The sequence below is a fragment of the Glossina fuscipes genome, unplaced genomic scaffold, assembly GCF_014805625.2.
Source record: "Glossina fuscipes isolate IAEA_lab_2018 unplaced genomic scaffold, Yale_Gfus_2 67084, whole genome shotgun sequence".
In the NCBI taxonomy this organism is placed as follows: Eukaryota; Metazoa; Arthropoda; class Insecta; order Diptera; family Glossinidae; genus Glossina; species Glossina fuscipes.
Window position 1 is genome coordinate 261 of NW_024004139.1, and position 20,932 is coordinate 21,192.

General features: G+C 33.9%; 1 protein-coding gene across 2 annotated transcripts; it reads right to left on the reverse strand.

Moving 5' to 3' along the window:
* Positions 1-3,672: 3,672 nt before the first annotated feature.
* LOC119643889 (FMRFamide receptor-like) lies at positions 3,673-14,298 on the reverse strand. 2 transcript variants are annotated; one of them, XM_038043390.1, is made up of 7 exons: positions 13,467-14,298; positions 11,931-12,096; positions 10,182-10,314; positions 9,838-10,036; positions 5,459-5,673; positions 4,872-4,976; positions 3,673-4,784 (listed from the first exon to the last, which is right to left on the reverse strand). In XM_038043390.1, the coding sequence occupies exons 1-7, from the start codon at positions 13,948-13,950 to the stop codon at positions 3,810-3,812; spliced, it is 2,277 nt and encodes a 758-aa protein (XP_037899318.1). In that variant the 5' UTR covers positions 13,951-14,298; the 3' UTR covers positions 3,673-3,809. The 2 variants fall into 2 exon arrangements, with proteins under 2 accessions (XP_037899318.1, XP_037899317.1); XM_038043389.1 differs by having other exon boundaries at positions 3,673-4,976.
* Between the last annotated feature and the right edge of the window lie 6,634 nt (positions 14,299-20,932).

Sequence of the window (20,932 nt, forward strand, 5' to 3'; positions counted from 1 at the left end):
TTGAGAAAAAGTTCCTAATCCTAAGGATAACTTTTAGATGATTTATGTCCAAATATTCGGTTAAATGCTTTATGCTAAGGTTTTGACTTTAAATTTGTTAAGAATAACTTATTTACTCTTTTTCCCTTCGTAATTAATTAGGTTCGAGTATTATTAATTTTTTTTTTTTTTTTTTTTTTTTTTAAATTTTTTTAATTAAAATTTTATTTTTTTTTTTCCGTGGTGTTTTTATTTTGTTCGTTTTTTTTTATTTTTTTTTTTTTTTTTTTTTTTTTGAGAATTCCTTTAATTAAGTTTAACTTTAGCCAATCGGGGGGTGCTTTCATTCATGGCTTTATTATATGTAGAGAAAATTGCCAAAGAATTACTTATAAAGTGAATTTCACTTTGGGAGCATGTGTGTGTGTGTGTGTGTGTGTGTAAGGGTATGTGTGTGCGTGTGTTTGAATTTGTATCTTACATCAGTCATGTATGTACTTTGCCCATGACTTGTTGTGATACCAAAGCGACTTGATGTCCTTAAAAAAGTCATAAACATCGTTAAATGTTAAATATATATATATATATATTTTATGGGTAAATTGAATACTTGAATGCTGTATATGACAGAGATGGGCATAAATTCGCTAAACAAAAGGCGCCACATTTAGGTTGAACGTGCCGTATAAAGTTAAAGTAGTAAAGGATCTATAAATGTACATTATTTAGTTTGGGCCAAATACATCCATTTTACACACCATCACTCGCAGGAGACTTGTCAGTCGCATCAGTTGCTACAAAGTTGCTTACAAACGACTTTTCATAAACGACTTCTAAGGGAAAGTTTGCTTTTATATGCCCACCGGGTTTAGCTTTAGCTTTGTGATTTCATAATGGAAACAGTAATGCGGACTATACTTAAGGATCGCGCCTTAACCATCCAAACCCGAAGATGCATTCATATCTCATATTTGGAAAACTATGCAAACACATTGATTGCTAAGAACATCTCGTGGATGACATTTTTTGTCAATTTTAAAAGGTTTGTAATCTTTACCTTGGCTTGTTTGTGATTAAAGGAAACATTCATGCAATAATAAAACATTTACCTTAATTGGTAGTCATCGCCGATTTGTCTTAGGCGTTGCCTTTAATGCTTCCAGTCTATTGGGCACTCTTTGCCTAAATACTGCTTAGAGTGAGAGTAAATAAATAAAATAAAAGGAGGCGAACGCCCACATTTAGTTTAGGTAAACTTTGTGTTTCTTTTATTATTAAATATTCTTTCAATAAAATGTAGCTTTAACAATAAAATCATTTTCATAACAGTTTATATTCGTATATTTGAATTGGAAATGTCAAACAATTGTATTCGGCTTAAGCCAAATACATAATACTCTCCACCTTCGTATTTGGGTGTGTAGGGTAGTTTGATTTCACACTTTAATGCCATATATGTAGGGATGGTGAGATAGTGTTCATGGAAATCGACTGAATTAAGTCAGAGGTTCAATAACAGCTATGGGAAGGACAGGGTTCCGGTCGGAAAGAAAAATGACATTAAAGTTTCATGTGCGAGTAGAGAAAAGCCTCGTCCATGTCTCTTTCCATTTCGGATCTGTTACTTAGGAAATGAAGACGTCGCGAAGTATTTACCCTATTTGTCGGTAGCAACGAACCATATCTCTCTGTACATTTGCTGTTCACTTGTCGCATTGCTGCATTGCTGATATTGCGATCATCAAGTCATTTCAACACTTTACCTATGAAAATAAACCCGGTCTGAAAGGTTTCCTATCACTCCTGTTCGTTTAGATTCAAGGATCATTTTAATCGAACTATTACTTGTTTGTTTGTTTCATTGTCATGTGTGACGTAAAAGGTCTTCTCGACTTTTTGATCTTCTTTTCAGCTTCGTTTTGTAGCGCGCTTTTTTCAAAATGATTCCCATGTGGTCATGTGGTTAACGTTTAGTGGCTCTGCTATTTCCTGATAGCTTGCGTCATTTGCAAAATTTCATCGACATCTTTCAGTGATTGGACGACAAGAGTGAGTTTCACCTTTGGCATCAAAATTTCCGGAACGGGATCGGGCCTCTCCTGAATCCATCGTCACTCACACCATTCTCACACTTGTGCAGATATACTCACTGAACTAAGTCGGGACCTCTTAGGCCGTTTACGCGGATCCCATCCCATATATTAGGCCTACCATGAAAAGTACAGTCTCCACATGGCAATTAAATATAATTTTTGTTATATTCTTTATGGAAAATAAGTTCAGAATTCTATTACATAAAATAGTGTAAAGTATTTAGGGATTGATCTTTTTTTTATTTATTTTTTATTCTTTTTCATACACACTGTGGGTGAAGAGTATACAACCGATGAAAGGTACCTTATATAAACTTGTTTTTGTATTTATTTACATTAAAAATATATATATATATTTTTCGAGCAGCTCAATGGTCGCGCACTTTCAAATGTAAAGTGCGTTAGCGGTTTTAATAAAATCCGATAGCCTTAGCTGCAATGCTAGTGCTTTAAGACTTTAATCTCGGAATTTATTCTCTGTCGAAATTAATAATAATAATAATAATAATATTTTCTGACTTCATTTCATACTCACTATTAAAGTAGACGAGTATGTTAATTTTGATATTCCGTTGGTAGTACAATGAAGTATATATTGATTGCTTGTAAAGAGTGCAATTTTTAATTCGCTTAGATAAGCCCATCTATCTGGCTAAATCCGACGATGGATTTAGCCAGATTTCATGACTCGAGTCAAAGAATTTGAACAAGCAAAACATCATCAAAACGGATGGAATGTTCGAATGGAAAATTCATTCAAACAAGTTCGGAAATAGTCTATGGTTGCGCCATATTTTTATTAATAATTAGATAAAATTGGCCTACCCCATGAATTGCGTCAATTGTTAAGTAAACAATTTTGCTAGCATTAGCTTTAAGTGATGGGCGTTTAAAATTCGCTTTGAAGCGAATATTGTTATCTTAAGTTATCATTGTATGAACGTAAAATATATATGTCATCTTAGAAAAAATGCAATTATACACTTTCTCGGAGATGAAATTGCAACAAATAAATATCTCGATATATCACAAAGTAAATCATATCAAAAATAAATTGATTTTGCAAAAATTTTGTTCTAAACTTGTTCTATAGCATATTTTTTGCAACTATTATCATAACATATACGTAGATGCATACGTACAAATATGTATGTATGAATGTACGAAAAAAGAAGAAGAAGAAGAAGAAGAATAAAATGACAATTAACAATTGAATACTACTATTCGATTGAGAAAAACAAGTGTTCACATGAAGAGAGAAAAAATTATTCTTTTTTTTTTTTTTTGTTTATTTTTGTATTAATTAACATTTAAAACAACGCTTAAACGAAAGCAATCATCGTCTACGTTAGAAACGTTATTATCAAGTTGTCATCATCATACAGCAACGACTTTACACATCCTCACCGATTTATAACAACAAACACAGAGATGACTATAAAAGGTACGCCTAACACGACGATGATTACCATTTACTTGACCATCAGGTCTAGGATTGTGTTATTTGTGTGTGTGTTCTTTTTCCGTGTTTTTTTTTTTTTCTTTCTTATTGTTTTTTTTTTTTTTTTTTTTTTAATAATCAGTTACATAGTATATCAGGAGCACAACCATTGCCTTTGTTTGCCGCATTTGGATTTAGAGTCTTTTTGTATATCATCGCTTAAAATCGCTTAATTCATACTCGTTATCATCTTGCGATTGCTTTACACGGATTGTTGACTCATCTTTCAAATGTCGTCATAAATTATTCGGTGATTCTTTCACGGACATATTGGAGTTGTTAAGAGTTGTTAAGTCTACCTCTACCAAATTGATATCTTTATGGGTCGGAATGACTTTTCTTAACGCTGTGGTGGTGGGCTCTTCTCCAAATTGTAATTGCAACGAGTGATCGGTTACGTTCGTGCATTTTATGGTTTCCCGCTTGCGATTCACTTTTTTGCGGCTGTGCCATTTAAATTTCTTAGCCAACGTTTTAAGTGAAGACTTCTTCTTACTCGGGTGAGTCATTAGTTCTACCTTAGAGTTGATTTGCAAGGGCAAGGTATCGTGCTGTCTGCGGCTGACAATGCGCGTCAATTTGAGACGTGAACGAGTCGGTCTATCGAGACTTAGTTCAGCTACTGAATTTATCGGTTTTATAGGCTGAGTGGCTACCAATGTCGCGTTCACTATATGTGGTGCTAGCGGTGCAACTGGAGCTAAAGATTTTCCATAAAATTCGGTCTCATGCAGCGGCATTGAGGCGTAGTGCCTGTGCGTCTCTCGCCACAATCGTTTCGAGTTGCTGGTGCCACTGCCAGAAGGAGCCTGTATGATTGCATCTTCCGAGTGGTAATCGTGAGATTTTTGTCGCCGCATTTTCTTTAACGGACAATTGGATTGACAATGACGTACTCCCGTATTAGATATCTCGGATTCGAGCAGGGAGTTCGCATCACCCATTGACGAGAGTTGAGAAATTTGCGTTTGCAACAGACGATGATTTTGGTGACTTGGCACTGGTACTGCAGGCAACGACGAGTTGTTGACCTCATCTCGGCCCATCAGGGTTGATTGCGAGCCTGCGCATCGGTTATAACGCGATAAAGATCTACAACTGTTCGACACAGAGCTTTGGTGATGGTGATTATATTTACTTCCCCCTCCTGATCCTCCACCGCTGCTGGTACTGTTTATAGTTGTTGTTGTTGTAGTGGTGCGTATACTATCCTGTAGAGAAAGATGGTGGCTTGGGTCACGACAATGCAATTGCATTATACGGAATGAACTATAGTGCTCGAGAGCATTATTATTCACCGTTGTATGATGCAGACGCAGCGAACCGTTCTGCTTTAATAGAGCACTGTAATTATGGTGTTGACTTTGATATTTATTGGACAGAAAATGACGAGCCAGCGTCACCTAGAACAGATATTAAACGGGAACAAAAAGAGAAAAACAAAGGGAGCAAACGCAAACAACAACACCAAACAATCGCAACAATAAAACATCATGACAATATGAACGTATGCAGAATCCAGATGAGGTGATAATAACCGGATGACATCACACAAACGCAAAGATTAAAAATGTGTATAAAATAGCGAGCAAATCGATTCATTGTGTTATAAATTCATTGCATTCAAGTATTCATGAATGTTGTTATTGGGTTTTATTTTATTTTTTTTTTTTTGTCACCCGCAGCAATTCGAATTTAAATCGAATTAAAATTTTTTTTTGCAGCCAAGTGTAAGCAGAGAGAAATAGAATAAAAATGCGAAAGAAAAAAGAAATGAGAAGAGGAAGAAGAGACAAAATAAATAGCTGTTATAATGATAATGCTAATGGGCTAATGATGTCGCAAGTTATATAATGTGTAATGAAATTGCATCTTAGGAGCTTACCTTGAACGCTTCGCGAAATTTGTGGCTCATGATGTTGTACAGCAAAGGATTTATACAAGTCGACAAGAAGTACAACACACCTGACGTAAGATTCAATATATGGAACACGGTATTGAAGACATCCGAATCGATGCCCGATAATGAACCATAAACAGCCATTAATCGCTGAGCATGAAATGGAGCCCAACACAAGAAAAATGCCACTGCGACGGCAACTGTGAGAATGGAAATCATATAAATATTTAGATCGTAGCTCGCAAATGACGAAACAACAGAAACAGAACATTTTCATCATTCCAATTACATTCGTTTCGATTTCGTTAATATTGGTTTGAGAAAAAACAATTGAGCGATGTATGGACTAACTGAAATGTGACCTATCAGTTTCTCGGAATTTTTTCTCCAAATATATTTTGATATAAACAAAGTTAGATAATCAATGCCAATCACTTAGTTTATCATGAATTTAACACTAGCTACATAGCAATGCCTTTATTCTAAAAGGATAGCCCTTCAACATCGCTTCCATCAGCACTCTTTCAATATCGTCCAAACGTTAATAAACTTTTGCTACAAATGGCGTGAGATATACAAGCATTCGAGTGAAGTCTTCCCAATAATATTATTCACCGCTCCGCAGCTTTACACTGAGTAATTAGGTTGCGGCCATTGCCTATCTCTTTCCGCATCTTATTTCTGCGTATCATTGTGATATACCTACGGAGGACATTCACAGTGCGAATGGTCATATTACAAACAAAAGGCTGAGATATTAAGCACAACCCTTTAGATATTAGGGACAATTATTTATTAACACAACCCTACCGCCTAAAAAGAATCAAAAACAAGAAAATATTACTCTGTGGTAGAGTATTGAGCCTCGAATTGCTCGAGCTATTGGACTCCGAGGAATAAGTCTGGTTTTATACACTCCTGACGATATTTAAAATAACATTTAATACTCGTTGGGACGTTATTTGTTCTCTTATTAACATTAATAAGCATACAGTCAACTATACGGAAGCCACAATCAACAAAACTCATTACATTATGCTTCAATTCATTTCAAAGAAAATTTGTAATAACAAAATTACACTTTACCAGCGGAGTGCCGTATAAATAATAAATTCAATCATATATCCCGTAGCTCTTGGTATGCTTTCTTATCTTCTTCAAAGTGTTGGAACGAAAGGAGGACGAAAAACGATTCAGATGAAAACCAAAAAAAAAAAAAAAAAAAACACAAACATATATTTTTTCTTTTTCCTTCTCTAAGATTCAATACAGTATGTGTGTGCTTGTCCTGGAAATTTTTGTTATTTTTGCCTCTTCGATGTTTCAAGTAATTTAGTTTTTTTTTTTTTTTTTTTTTTTTTTTTTTTTCATTAAAGTTATTAAAATAGAACAATTTTAACTAAGTATACTTGAACTTTGAATGATGTAGAAGAAACCAACAGCCACATAACAATCGTGTCTGATAATGAAAAAACACAATATCACACACACATAAGCACGCACACGCGGGAAAGAAAACAAAAGCAACATGCATGCTTATAGAGACCATTTCGAAATTCTAAATGTTTACATATATATATGCGTGTATACATGTAGATATATGTGGTATGTGTGTGGCTATGTATACATATTGTATCTATAAAATACTGTTTTTCTTATTCTCTTCTTCACGTACTTGACGTTCATTTATTTATTTGGACTATTTTTTTTCCTTAGGCTTTGTTTTCTTTCCTTAAACCACTTAATGCATACGAACACGTTGAATAACGTGGCGTATGTGAAATCTCTTCAAAAATATCTTAACACTACCAACAGTAAACAAACGCATGTGTTGTTCATATCGCATTTTCTGCAAATTTCAACACAACATACCGACATACACATTCATACGAATATGTATATAAATATGTGTATAGTTTGTATGTGTATGCATGTAAATGAGTATAAGAGCAAAAAATGTGTTTATTGAAGATTTAAATTCTGTTTTCTACAACACTTCAATGCTCTGTAAATTTATACATTTTATGTGCTATGCGGTCTAACTTTCTGCTCTGTGTAGCTCTTGTTATTGTGTTGAAGTGTTAAAGAATCTTCTCATTTTCAACAAAAAAAAAGAAAAAAAAATAAAAAAAGGAAAACAAAAAATAATAAGCGAGAAACACTCGTCGTTAAATGTATTCAAATAAATTTTCACTTGCCATTAACGCTTATTTATGGAAATTGAATTTAATAAATGACTTTCGTTGCAAAGACTAAAATTTAAGATTAACTTTAGATATAATAATATGTGGGTAGCATGTAAATATAATATGCTATCCAGCTGTTTTTAGGCGACACTCTTAAACAGACAATGTACGTAAACAAAAGAAAAAAAAAACAACAAAAAAAAAAGAGAAGAAAGCAAAGCAACTTCTATATAGAAAAAAGGAAAGATTGTTTTAGTACTTTTCATCTCATTGACCGACTGCTACGGAGGTTTGTGATTAGTGCAAATTCCGGATACACCGTGAAAAACTTCACAGTAAGCTAATTAAAAGTTTAAATAACAAAGTAAAATAAAAGTGAAATGAAAAAAAAAAAAAGAAAAGTTATTATTAAAATAGATTCTCCTAAGCGAAAAGAAAGACAGAGAGAAAGGGGAAAAAGATGCCCTTACAGTGGGGTAAGGCCGAGTGAGCATCAAATACCCTATACCATTGCATTTAGTTCAATTTTCCATTTATTTTCGAGATAAAACACCAAGCATTTTACATGTAAACCTGTATTTGTGCGGTGGATAGGAGGAATCGCAGCAAGAAAACCGAAAAAAAAGAAAATATTTATGGGAACTTTATGGATGACTACAAAAACTAATTCTTCACAATATATTTTTTAGAAAATTTACTTTACGCGTTGAACAGGATTTGCATAAGAGAATACGCCTTAGAACTTAAGTGAAAACTTTACGATATAGGGAAAAACTACCTTCCAAAAAAAAAATACATAGGGAAACTTTTTAAAAAAATTCCTATCTTTTCTCTCTCTCTCTTTCTCTCTCTCTCTCTCTCTCCCCTCTCTCTATCTGTCTTTTTCTTTATATATATAAACAGCAAAAAAATAGTCGCATAAAACCAAAGCGCATAATAAAACACACTTCGTTGCACAAAAAGCAGTAAAACACATATTTTAAAGCGGAAGCTGTGTATGCTGTAGGATCTGTAGGGATCATATCATTTTAACATAACCTGCGTCACAGGAAGTGTAGGGCAAGCAGTTCAGTGTGATCAGCTGAACCATGTTGTAACTGACAGTTTCGGCTGGCAGTTTGCAAAGTGAGTCCAGCTCTTGGCCGAAAGGGCGAGTAGTCAACCTGCCGTGAGATCGATTGTTTAAAGAGAAGACATGCAAACACAAGTTGAAAGGCTACACATTAGAACCTAGAATGTTCTGCTCTTCACATTATACTGCCAAGAACTACTGTACTGCTTTTAATTAATAAGTCTTTCGATCGATGAGTTATTGTCTATCCAAGCCAGCCTTCGATTTCTTATAATGGATGAGAGAAATGTGCAGCTAACGACGGATACTACTTCCGATCAAATTGTTTTTTTTCGATTCTTTTGAGGTAAGGAATTTGTTCTTTTATAAAACTTTTCTCTAGATGTCGTTGTTTAAAAAAGAAAATCATATCTTTCGATACACAAATCGATTTCGTTATTAGTGCTAATCCATACATATATTTATGGGTATATGTGCGCGTGTTAGTATGTGTTTGCGCGCGTTATAAATAATTGAGAAATCTTTTATTTAGCTTGTAGTGAAGATAAACGCTGCAACACTATTCTTTTGGCATTGAATGAAAAATAATTGAAAACATCATTAGCCTAATAAGAGAGAGAGAACAACTAAACAGAGATATAACTATTGTCTTTAAATAAAAAAATCATTGTGAAGAAGAAGAAAATAGATTATTAGCATCCAGGAGAGTTTTGTGAAAATTTGTGCAAAAAATTGGTTTCTCAGGAAACGAAATAACTGCTTATGTATTACTTATGCCAAGAGTATGGTAGCAGCAATAACGACGAGATAAACGGATGTAAGAAAAGAAGATTGTAATGAACTTGCTATATTTTATATAAAACACAGAGATGTTTAATATTTTGTTGCCAAAAATATTAAGTGACATTACGCTAGTGCATGCAAGGTATTAAGACATCGAGCATGTTTAAGTATCAAAACTAAGTTTACATTGCAAGACACTACTAATATGTGTCTAGCAAAATAGCTTTGCTAGTACAGCAAATAACGCAGCAAAGACAATTTTATCTATTTTTTTTTTTTTTTTTTTTTGTTTTTGTTAACTATCATAAATCCTTTGTACTTACTTAACATTCTTATTACTCGGGTTTGAGCACTTATTCCCCTGTTTACGTCGTGGCAACGGCGTGGCATTGATTGCAATAAACGACTACGTTTAAGCTTCACTCCAATTAATACGTAGAGTACACATATGGCTGTCATCGGACCACCGAAAAATATAAAGCCCGATATTGCGAAAACATGAGCAAAGAAATCGTTGTTAATCTGCAAAATCACAAAGGTTAACTTAACTTAATTTCAATTAAAACGTGCCGATGTTATGGAAGATGTGGAACACGCACAACTGGCATTTCTTATTATAATACTTTTATTGTTTTTATTTGTGTCTTTTGGGGTTTTTTTTGCTTACCGTACATTCAATCCCGCCGTCCTCGGGTACCACAGAAAATTGCATAGCTTGCGGTAGAGCCAAAACGAATGCCGTCAACCAAATGGCAAAAATGAATTTAACAGCGCGTGATAGTTTTGACATAGTATGTTGTCTGCAAAAGCAAAACAAAAACAACTATGAAAATTTTAAAAATCCTACGTGATTTATAACGAACTTTGAACACATCTTCCTCGACGCGTACGATTTAAGCGGTGATTGAAACTTCAAGGTATGACATGTGAATGAATGAATTAATGAGAAGATTGTGTGATATATTGGTCTCTTGTAAGGAGAATATTCAAAAATATTAGTTAAATCCTTGCGGATCAATGGTCAGTGTCCAAGTTATATTTGATTATTGCAATCGTCAGATGACCATTGGATTCGTCTCATAGTCCGATCGCCCACGCGATTTTGTCGATCACTTCCCACACACATTGTTACGCTCACTTACAAGCTATTTTCCTCTCAGTCTTACTTTCGCTTACGATGACGTCAATCAGTGCCGAGGCTGTGTTCAATGCGAATCGTTTAGCTATTTGCTTAATGTCCGCGATGACAGGCTTAAAGTGAAAAACGTGTTGTATGCCACAATGTTCACCACAAAATTTCGCAAATCACTTCCGACAAACATGCTTTGCTTTAGATACATTTTCGGTGTCAGTTATTGTTTTAGAGATTTGCGATGTGTGCTCGCATTTTCCAAAATAAAAAGGCGAATGGTAATGAAAACGTACGCTTTTCTCTCTCATATTCGGAACATAATTAAACTGTCAACGACTTTGAAGAATACTTTTTTTCGGAAAAATTCCCAGTTCTTAGGTCATAGCAAAAGAATTGCCCTTTTGCTTCAGCGGACTGTTAACGGAGAACCGGACATTTTATTACGATGATTCTTACTGAATCTTATAAGGCGAACGCATGCAATTCGTTAATCAGATTATCGAAAGAAAAAAGATTATCGAATAGATCGCCAGGGCGAAAATTCATGCAGTTAACGAAGGGGGGATAAGCTACCATGCAACGTGTTATGAGCTACCCCAAGCTTCAACCAAATCGTTGTTAAGGACACTTCGACAACAGCTCGATCGTTAAAGGTAGACAAGAACTGAATATATGGCAGACATCATAGATTCGTTTTTTAGACAATGTTTGGTCTCCTCTTGCAAAACCTACGCAAGAAGCACTGAATTGTGGAGCTGGTGATAGCAGCCCCCTAAATGGATCAGGCCTTCCTTTCCCTAAGTCACACCTATTTCAGTCGATAAGTCAAAGCCGTCACTCGCATGACGATGCATAAAATAGATATTTGCGGAAATAGCCTTAAAGGATCTCTTTTCCTTTTGGCAAGAAATTCAGATTTAGAAAAAAGTACTTTCATGGCGTTCTTTAAACAACATTTTTTTTCATCAGAAAAGCCGGTCACGGTAAATTTTCGCGCATCAGGATCAGGAGTCTAGTTTTGTATTACAAGTAAAAATCGCAAATTGCTGGCTATGTTGCCATCAGTAGTAAAGCGAATTAATTTAACTTAAAGTTGAACAATATTTCAATTTTAAAATCAGATTTCCTGACGAATTGTTCATTCATGTAGTTTGCTTTACGTTTGGGTGAAATTATTATTACATATGTATGTTGAATGCAAGTGAATATCGAAAAAAAAAGGCAATAATTTTTTTTTTTTTTTTGGTTCTTATTGTTTCTTTGTCTTTCACTTTACTCACTTACCTGAAGGGATGACATATGGCTATATAACGTTCAACCGTAAATGCTGTTATCGTCAGTACCGTCGCGTTGGCAGCTGTTTCGGACAATACACTTTCCATAACGCATGGTATGTCGGTAAAAGGATACGAATAGGGATACCATAGATTGTATAAGTCCTGAGGCATGCCTGCGCAGAGATCGTATAAAATATTTAAATTTATTAAATTTTATTCGTCTTTTTTTCTTTTTTTTGAAAAGTTAAAATAAATTATTTTCAATTAAAAGTTTGAACGGCTTTGCTTTACTCACTAAATGCAATCGCCTTTCGTTGGATTAAGCTTAACAGCTTACATTTTAATTGTTTACTATCTCTACATTCGCATTAGCCGATATTATGTAACTTCTTATATCATTTTTAAATCTTTTTATTTATTGTTCTTTTTCTCTTTTTCTTTTTTTCCTTTTCTTTAATTTACTAAGTGCAATAAATCCTATCTGTTCAGTATGGTTAAGCACGTAAGAATTTAATAAATTAAATCCTTAAGGAAGTCAAACTTGTAATACAATAATAATTTAAACTGAAGACTTGATTATCCAATTACCGGTAGTTGGCAAGATTATCTTAAACTTACTTCTCTAAGTATGAAAAGGTATCATATTGAAGAACTTATATAGTTTAAGGTGATAGTGTTTCTTGGGAATAGCAGGCAGTGTTAAGTTTTCTGCATAACAATATATTTCTTCTCCTAACTCTAAAGAAACGTCGGCTTCATGGATAACTCAAATCGCTACATTGCTTAAAGCTTTATAGCCGAATAGCTTTTTCTCACCCTGCCCGTTTTCCCCACGCTTCAGTTGAATATTCGTAAATAGTAGTTCCTCCCTCTTCGCACGAGTCTTCATCATAAAGAAACGGAAAAAAGTTCTCGGCCATCTAGATCAAACTTCGTCGTGGAGGCTATTTTTTACAAACAAAGTTAATCCAGCACCAAGGCCAAGCTAACGTCCTCAAAGGGTTTTGCTAATTCGCTAACAGGACTCTAAGGAAATACACTTTTCATGGCTACAGCGATCTGTGTTGCTGATATTTGATATAAGCAAAAAAAAAAAAATATCTGGAAATTCTTTGATAAATCCGTCTACGAGAATCTACCGTCGCGGGTTGGTTTACTTTGCCCGCTTTCTTAAACTTGATAAAGTCTTTCATGGTCTAAGCGCTTAGTACAAGCACTCGCTATAAATATATTTATCTTTAACTAATAGGTTAAGCTGATATCGCATATAAGCACTTCACGAACTTCACGATTCCCCAAGAGAAGCTGTCTTGATGGAAGCTAATGCTCTTACCTAACCTAAGTTGTATTTTTCTCGGAGTGAATACAAGTGTTAAGTGAAATTTAAAGTTTTGTGTTTTACTTTCCGTTAGAATGAAAATTACTTGTGTCCAAGAAAGTTAATAGTTGCGAAGAGTCCGCACAGGCGAAAATGAAATCAAGGATTCATTTTTCGACTCACAAAAATTATATTTTTAAGTTTTATATTTTATAATCTACTTACCCGACAGCAACAGTATTAAATCGGATATCGCCAGATTGAAGAGATAAAAATTGGTAGCTGTGTGCATAAATTTGTTGCGCGATATAACAATGCATGTTATTAAGTTGCCCAAAATACCAGCAAAAAATATAAGCGTATAAAAGACTGTTAAGGTCGCCAAAAGCGTCATTGATGTCTGCGACGAATGTGTTGACGTGGCTCCCTGCAGCTGAATATTATTGATGAGATCAGTTAAATTATCACTGGAGATGTTTAGCATTTGACTTATGTTTTGTTGTAACCATTCACTACGCAATAGCAATATTTGCGGTGAGGGAAACTTATCGAAATCCCGAGATGAAGATGACGCTGACGATGCCATTACGATTACGTTGTTGTCGGTCAATTGGCCTGATGATGATAATGATGCAGGTATACCTTCGACGCCAGGGGACGATGATGCCAGAGAAAAACTCTGATTGCCTTCATTGTTGAACAGCAGCATTGTCACACAGTACACACGGTGCGGAACGGTCACAGCAGTAAAGAATGCAAGGAGCAATCTCGTTTAAATTAATTTTTTTTTTATTATTTTTTCTTCTCTTTGCTTTTTTAACCTCGATTGTTAGCGCTTGTTGAACATGTGTGCACCGCATACTACAAATTACAAGCGAAGAATTACTTGATTAATAACAAACAACAATTGTTGCTGATGTTGCTGTGGTTGCGGTCGTGTTATGCACATTAATCAGCATACTGAAAACTGTTAGGGATGCATAAAAATGCATTCTGTAAATAGATGGAAGTAACGGAAAGAATTCATTAAAAAATTAAGTTTTCATTGAGAGATTTATTGAATTAACAAAAAGAAAAAAAAATTTATATTCCCTTTGCATTGAATAGTTTTTTTCTTTTTTTTTTTTTTTTAATCCGCAAAACTTAATCCATTCGCAAAGTGAAGACTTAAGTGTGGCTTTAAAATTCAAATCGCATAAAATGCAGTCCGTTTCATGCAAAAAGAATTCTTTTACATAATTTTATGTCCTTTAGTTTTCTGTTCTTCTTTTGCGCGCTCATTTACTTTCTTTCTTTTTGTTTTTTTTTTTTTGGTTGCTCAGCTCAACGACTTGTACGCTTCTTTTACTTTCACGGCGTTTCATTCCCCCGCATCTAATCGATCTTCTTAGCCTTCTTCTCCTGTTGGGGTCGCATAAAATGCATTCCGTTTCATGCAAAGGATTCTTTTACACAATTTTATGTCCTTTAGTTTTCTGTTCTTCTTTTGCGCGCTCATTTCCCTTTTGTTTCCTTTTTTTTTTGTTATCTCAGCTCAACGACGCTTCGACGTTTGCTTTCGCGGCGTTTCATTATTTTCTTCTATGTTTTGCACTAGTGTTCTTTTTTCATATTTTCCTCTTCCTTCCCCCCCTCCCCCCGCATCTAATTGATCTTCTTGGCCTTCTTCTCCCGTTCGAGTCTTTCAATTTTTCCTTTTATGCGGTGTATTGTATTTTTTTCTCGTATTCCACCCTCGAACTCTGCTTACTTCAAGCTATGCTTCATCTTTTCTTCTTTGGAGCAGACCTTTCGCGATTTTCATTTCATTGATCCTTCATGTTTTTTTACTTATGTCCTATCGTTTTATTTTCTTAATTTTGTGACGCTTTCTCTTTCATTGAGTTTCATTGACATTCAAGTTTTTTACAAGACTTTGTTAATCAATCCACTTCTAGAGACCATAAAGAGCAGAGTTGAACTTCTTCTTTGGCATGCAATTATAAATTCTAATTCATTTTGCTTTCTTCTATTTTCATAAATTGAATTGAAGAATCTTTGTTTTCATCTTTTCAAGAATGTCCTGCAGAATAATTACATTAAATAATCCCGTTACTTTCCGGTTTATTTGTCTTTCAACTAAATTATCATTTGAAATTTTTCTTCTTTTTGTGTGTATGAGTTTCAACAAACCTATTAAGCTATAAATTGAAAATGACAGTGAATGAAATGCTTGCGAACTAAAATATTCTGTCAAGCAAACAAACCAAACTCAACGCACAACAGACTATTGTCCATTACACTAATTTTCTTTACAATTTTTCGTTGATTTTGTTTGCTTGGAATGAACGGTCGTTACATATATATATATATTCAAACAGTAAACAATTGTTTGTGCTTAGCAAAGCAGGCGCCAAATCGAAATCAAAAACAAACAAATTTTGTCTAAATGAAAAATTTTTCGCTCAGCAAAACTTTTATCATTTTACAGCATTTTATATATATATACATACGTACATATGTGATATATATTACTAGATAAGAATTGCTGGAATATTTCAAGATATAACGGAAGCATAAAATGATAACTTCCGAAAAGTTCTTTTACTTATTTTCGCGTAATTTTTCTAAAAATAATATCATGTATCGTATATATCAGATACCGTGGCGTACGCTATCTTATTACGAGGTTTCTGGTATAACACATTTCTCATTACTTTAGTAACATCCTGAGATAATCAAAGAACTCGCAAGTGATTAGAGTTGTTCGGTCCATCCGTCCGTTTCCATTTCAATTCTCAAATTTATGAAGGTTGGAAAGAAAAATAAATGTCTTCTGACCTGTAGATGCTTAACTGCATCTCAGTAGCACCTCGAAAAAAAAAAAAAAATTCCGAAAGTTTTCGATTCCCGTCAATAAGGTGTTTAAGAGCATCTCGAAGATCGCGAGAACATACAGCGTATTTTGCTTAATAGACGGCATGAGATCCAAGTGTCTGCAAAGCGCCTCTGGCTTTTCAATATCTTTTCATTTCAATTTAATCTTCATTTTTATAACCACTTGTTGCTGCGTAAAACATTCCTTTACTTTATACGAGCGTTTTTTCCTCCATCCTAAGTGTGAAGTTGTATAAACATGATTACAAGTTTCATTTTATAGCAGCGAACACAAACACAAACACAAACAAGTAACACCTTTCACACATCACATAAAAATGATGAAAAGATTAAAAAATGTGTTGAACATTAAACACATGGGGATACATGCACGTGCGCATGTATGCGTAAGCCTATCTACACTTATGTGTTCGTGTATCTAAAATTTACACTCGACATGAAATGATAATAAGAGTACTCAAAGGTACACATTTATGACAATATACTCCTACCGGGCGTACTCGTCGATATCATTGATTGTTTTTGCTAAATCTTATTGCTTTGACTTTAAAAACAATATTATTTTTTAATCGAAAGCTGATGACAATAAAAGCATCGTAACCTGCCTCTTTGTTGTGAGAGAAAGCAAAATGCTTTAAACTCTTTACATTTTTGCTTTAAGTGGTGGGCAGGTGCTTATTAGCTTTGCAAATTGTTCCAAAGGATGAGAAAAGCATGAACGCTTATAGAGACTAGAGAGATTACGTAATTATGCCTAAACACTTCTTACAGAATGCTAATGAAAACTTCTTGTACATTCGTACAAGGGTACTTACTATCCGTGTGCAAATTTGATGGACGAAACTATCTTCGATGAACGTACAAAATAATGCCTTAAGAAGAAAATACCGATTGTTCTTTTTTTTTCATTTTTCCGCTTCGCCTACGGCATGAGAGAGTACTAAGGTTGTACGTGTGTACGCAACACCCAGAAGCACTTTGAATAGACCGACCTTTTATTTTACTGAGTGATTCATAGGCATTTTCTGAACCGATCTAAACTTGTCTGTCCGTCCCCTTGTCCTGTCTCCTCCTGTTCAATCTACTGCCAACAATTTGTAAGATATTTAGATGAAATTTGGTACACTGACGTGTTTTCGATCAAGGGCGAATGCTATTGAATATCGTTCGTATCGGACCACTTCTTCAATCATCCCCTCTATGAAGCCCTACTTTGAAAAGCCGTGCTATGAATAACTCTAGGGCTGTGCAGTATAGTTAATGGTGAACTGGGTCCCATTATACACGAATTTTACCTCAGTCAAAAACAGGCTTTAATATCTCCGATTTTCTGGTACTTTTCGGGAAGTTTCATAGTGTCGTCTATGGTTTTTCCGATGATTTTTCATAGAACTCTCTTAGATCACCTTTACAACTTTAATAGCTTTTTATAGAGAGGAAATTGTAGACTGAAATCTCCTTTTGAAAGCGCGCATCAATACGATTGTGTGCTCTGTACGATGCCAAACACCATCGAGTGACAGAAATCTCTCAACATTTTTCCCCCAACCCAATATTCATATGTTTGGCTTTGAAATATTAAAACATGAGCTTTTTCCCAGAAGAAAGATTGCAAATCTTGCCCTTATCTGTCGATTCGGTTTAGTTAACTTGTGTGGACATTGGCTATGTATCGAACAGCTGCTAACTCATTTCTAGGTAAATTCTTGCATAAAACCTCAATATTTCTTTTGCTGTATTCTATTTAACTTTTCTAAAAAGAAAAATACAACAATGCTAAACAAAGAACCGACATTTGCTTGTCATCATCAATAAGTTATGATGCGATGAAATTAGTTTCCATAAAGCTTGTTGGATTTATTCTTTAGAAGCACGTAAAAGTTCGATTTGCAAATGTTCGCCTTAATGTCATAGGTTTTCGTTTTAAGTTTTCTTGTTAAGGGGAAAAGTTCAAAGTTGGTCTGATTTTTTAAATTTCAATCCGATATCATAAACTTGTCGCCGCACACCCACATGTGTATAAAATGTGCAACATTCTAACTAAACACTTGACTTCTGTTAATATTTTTTATTTATATTATAGTGCAAATCAATTTTTGGAAAGAATACCAATATTCAGTTTCGGTGGACATAACATTTCAATTAAAGTCAATCCGATCAACAACACATGCAATGCAAACCAATTTCGAAAAACTTACTACATTTTGCCTTAGCCTTAATCTTTCCTGACTACTATCACTCCCACACGTGCAGGGGAGTAGGTCAAGTATTCAAGTCTTTCAGATTTTTATAGCAGACTTATGCATAACATATCTCAACTACAACACGCAAAGTGTTCTAGCTATCAATGGTTTTATCAATTAGTCATTTTGTGCTTGATTGCTTGCTCGATTTCATAGACTTAAGGATGCGTATGCTTGTCAGCAAAGATATCATAAAACGCCACAGGTTTTTTCTTATTAGAATATGAAACTATTTTTCCGCAGTTACTCCTGTGAAAGAATCTCCGAATGACATGAAAGGAAAGATTAATTAATTGACAGAAAAACTATTTGAACGTCGACGCCATTACTGGCTTGAGAATGTAAGTTAAACGAACTGCAAAGCAATTATTGAAATTAAGAGGAGATACTCCTTTGGGATCACGAAATAAGTGATAATTTATTTGCGAATGACGGATTAATTTACTGAAACTAATTTGTTGGATATGTTTGTACATCTTTTCAGGTATATAGGAAGCAAAACTTTATACAATTTTAATTTTAAAATTTAGCTTTAGCTGTTTTACAAAGCCTGCCTTTGTTTGCAAGAATAGCTGACCAAAAAAATTAACTGTACGGAATTTTTGACCACATATGTCTATTTTTTGGAGTTCTACTCCACATAAGTGTTGTTATGAAAAGTATGCTTTTAGAGGGGAATAAAAACTAATTTTTAACTTTATGACAAAAATGAATGAAACTTGGACCATGGACCGAAATAACATTAGGCGAAGTAGTGTAGATTACTTAATATTCGGTCTTGCCCGCCTACTTTAAATTGGACATCTTAAGGCGATTGTTTGCAAAAATGCTCCGATCTAATGCGTTTTCAAAAGGACATGTCCTTGGATTGAAGCAAGTCAGTGTACAGACTTTCATGAGAAAAACCTCTGAAAATTCTAGCTGTCTTTTTAAACACAACGTTACATGAACAAACATCAAATACAGAGGCAGACAGACCTACATATAAATTCGACTTCATTTAGAAAATTTTCTCTGAATCGATCGAACATAATTAAAGGCGGATGCATCTCCACTCCTCCCAAGTAGTACATACATCCTCAGAAATTTAACATACGTTTTATGAAAGACTTACTCTACCTACTTGGGATAAGTTCATGTGATTTAAACCTCAATATTGTATTGTTACGAGTTATGTACGAGTACAAGAAGCAAAAGTTATTTATTCATTTAAAACATTTTCAAAACCATTCGAAACAATCAAACATTGTGCTTATGTGTATTAAAAAAAAAAAAAAAAAAAAAAAATAATAATAATTTCAAGAAAGAAATCAACCACAATTTTATGGATTTTTGCGGTTAAAGCAAAAAAAAAAATAAATAAATAAATAAATTTAATATAATTTGTATATAAATCTGCAAGTGTATGTATATTTTTGTATGTATATACAAATAAATCAAACATGTTATGTTTTCCATCTATTGCATGTAAAAGTCAGTTAACATTTTCCTTTTGTTTTTCAAGTGCAATTTAGCATAAAAAAATTGTAAATGTTTAAAAACCAAAAAGCTCTAAATTATCATACATGACCGACGTAAAGTAAATGAAATATAAATAATATATTTAAAAATGTGTTATATATATATATATATGCCATAATGGTTCGTAGAAGTGCGACAAAGACACACAATACATTGCATATATGTTAGGCATGCATATGTGATATGCGTCAGTTACATACAACCGTTACTTTGACTTTTACTTTTTATTTTATTACATTTTATCTTTTTTAATATGCATCACTTTAGTTATATCAATCTTGTTATTTCGTTTGCAATGATGATAACACTACAACGATCGTTGCAACACACAAAGCCGATTTCATCGACATCCCTTTGAATTCTTATATGCATATATTCTGATAGAATCGTTTTTTTTTGTGAAAAACTTCAAATGTTAATAAAATATTAATAATTTAAATCACTTTTGAAAAAGTTTTGTAACTTTGGAAGTTAGCATGACATGCTCACAATAGCCAAATATCTGGATCAGTTTGAAGAAAGACAAAATTTTCGATGACATTTCGACGAATGTAATGAATAACTTATGATCTCTGAAAGCGAGAGAAAGGCAAGCAACCTGTATTAACGTTTTTAGATTACACCCTCAACACCCTACAGCCATCAAGCAGGGTTTCGCAACAAAGCGGCACATTTGGCAAAAAAACTGAAAGAAACTTGAAACTTTTTTAAAGTTTTCTGTTCATTTTATAATAGTTTTTATTTATTTAAGTGATGTGTGTAGTAAGACAAGAACGCCGAAGAAAGAAAGCTTTGGCATTTTAACGCACATGCATGCGGTGTTGGGTATAGAAAATTTGTTCTATGTCGTATATAGTTTGCTTACATATTTTTGCTTTATTTTATTCTTCTTCTTTTTTTGTTTTAATCTTTCTCTATTATTATTTTGTTTTTTTTTTTTGTTAGCTTTGTACCAATGTTAGAAAATTAATTCTATTTAGTCTCTTTGTGTCAATTTATTAAGTTTTTTTTTTTTTTTTTGATTGAAAGTGAACTAAGGATTCACTCGAA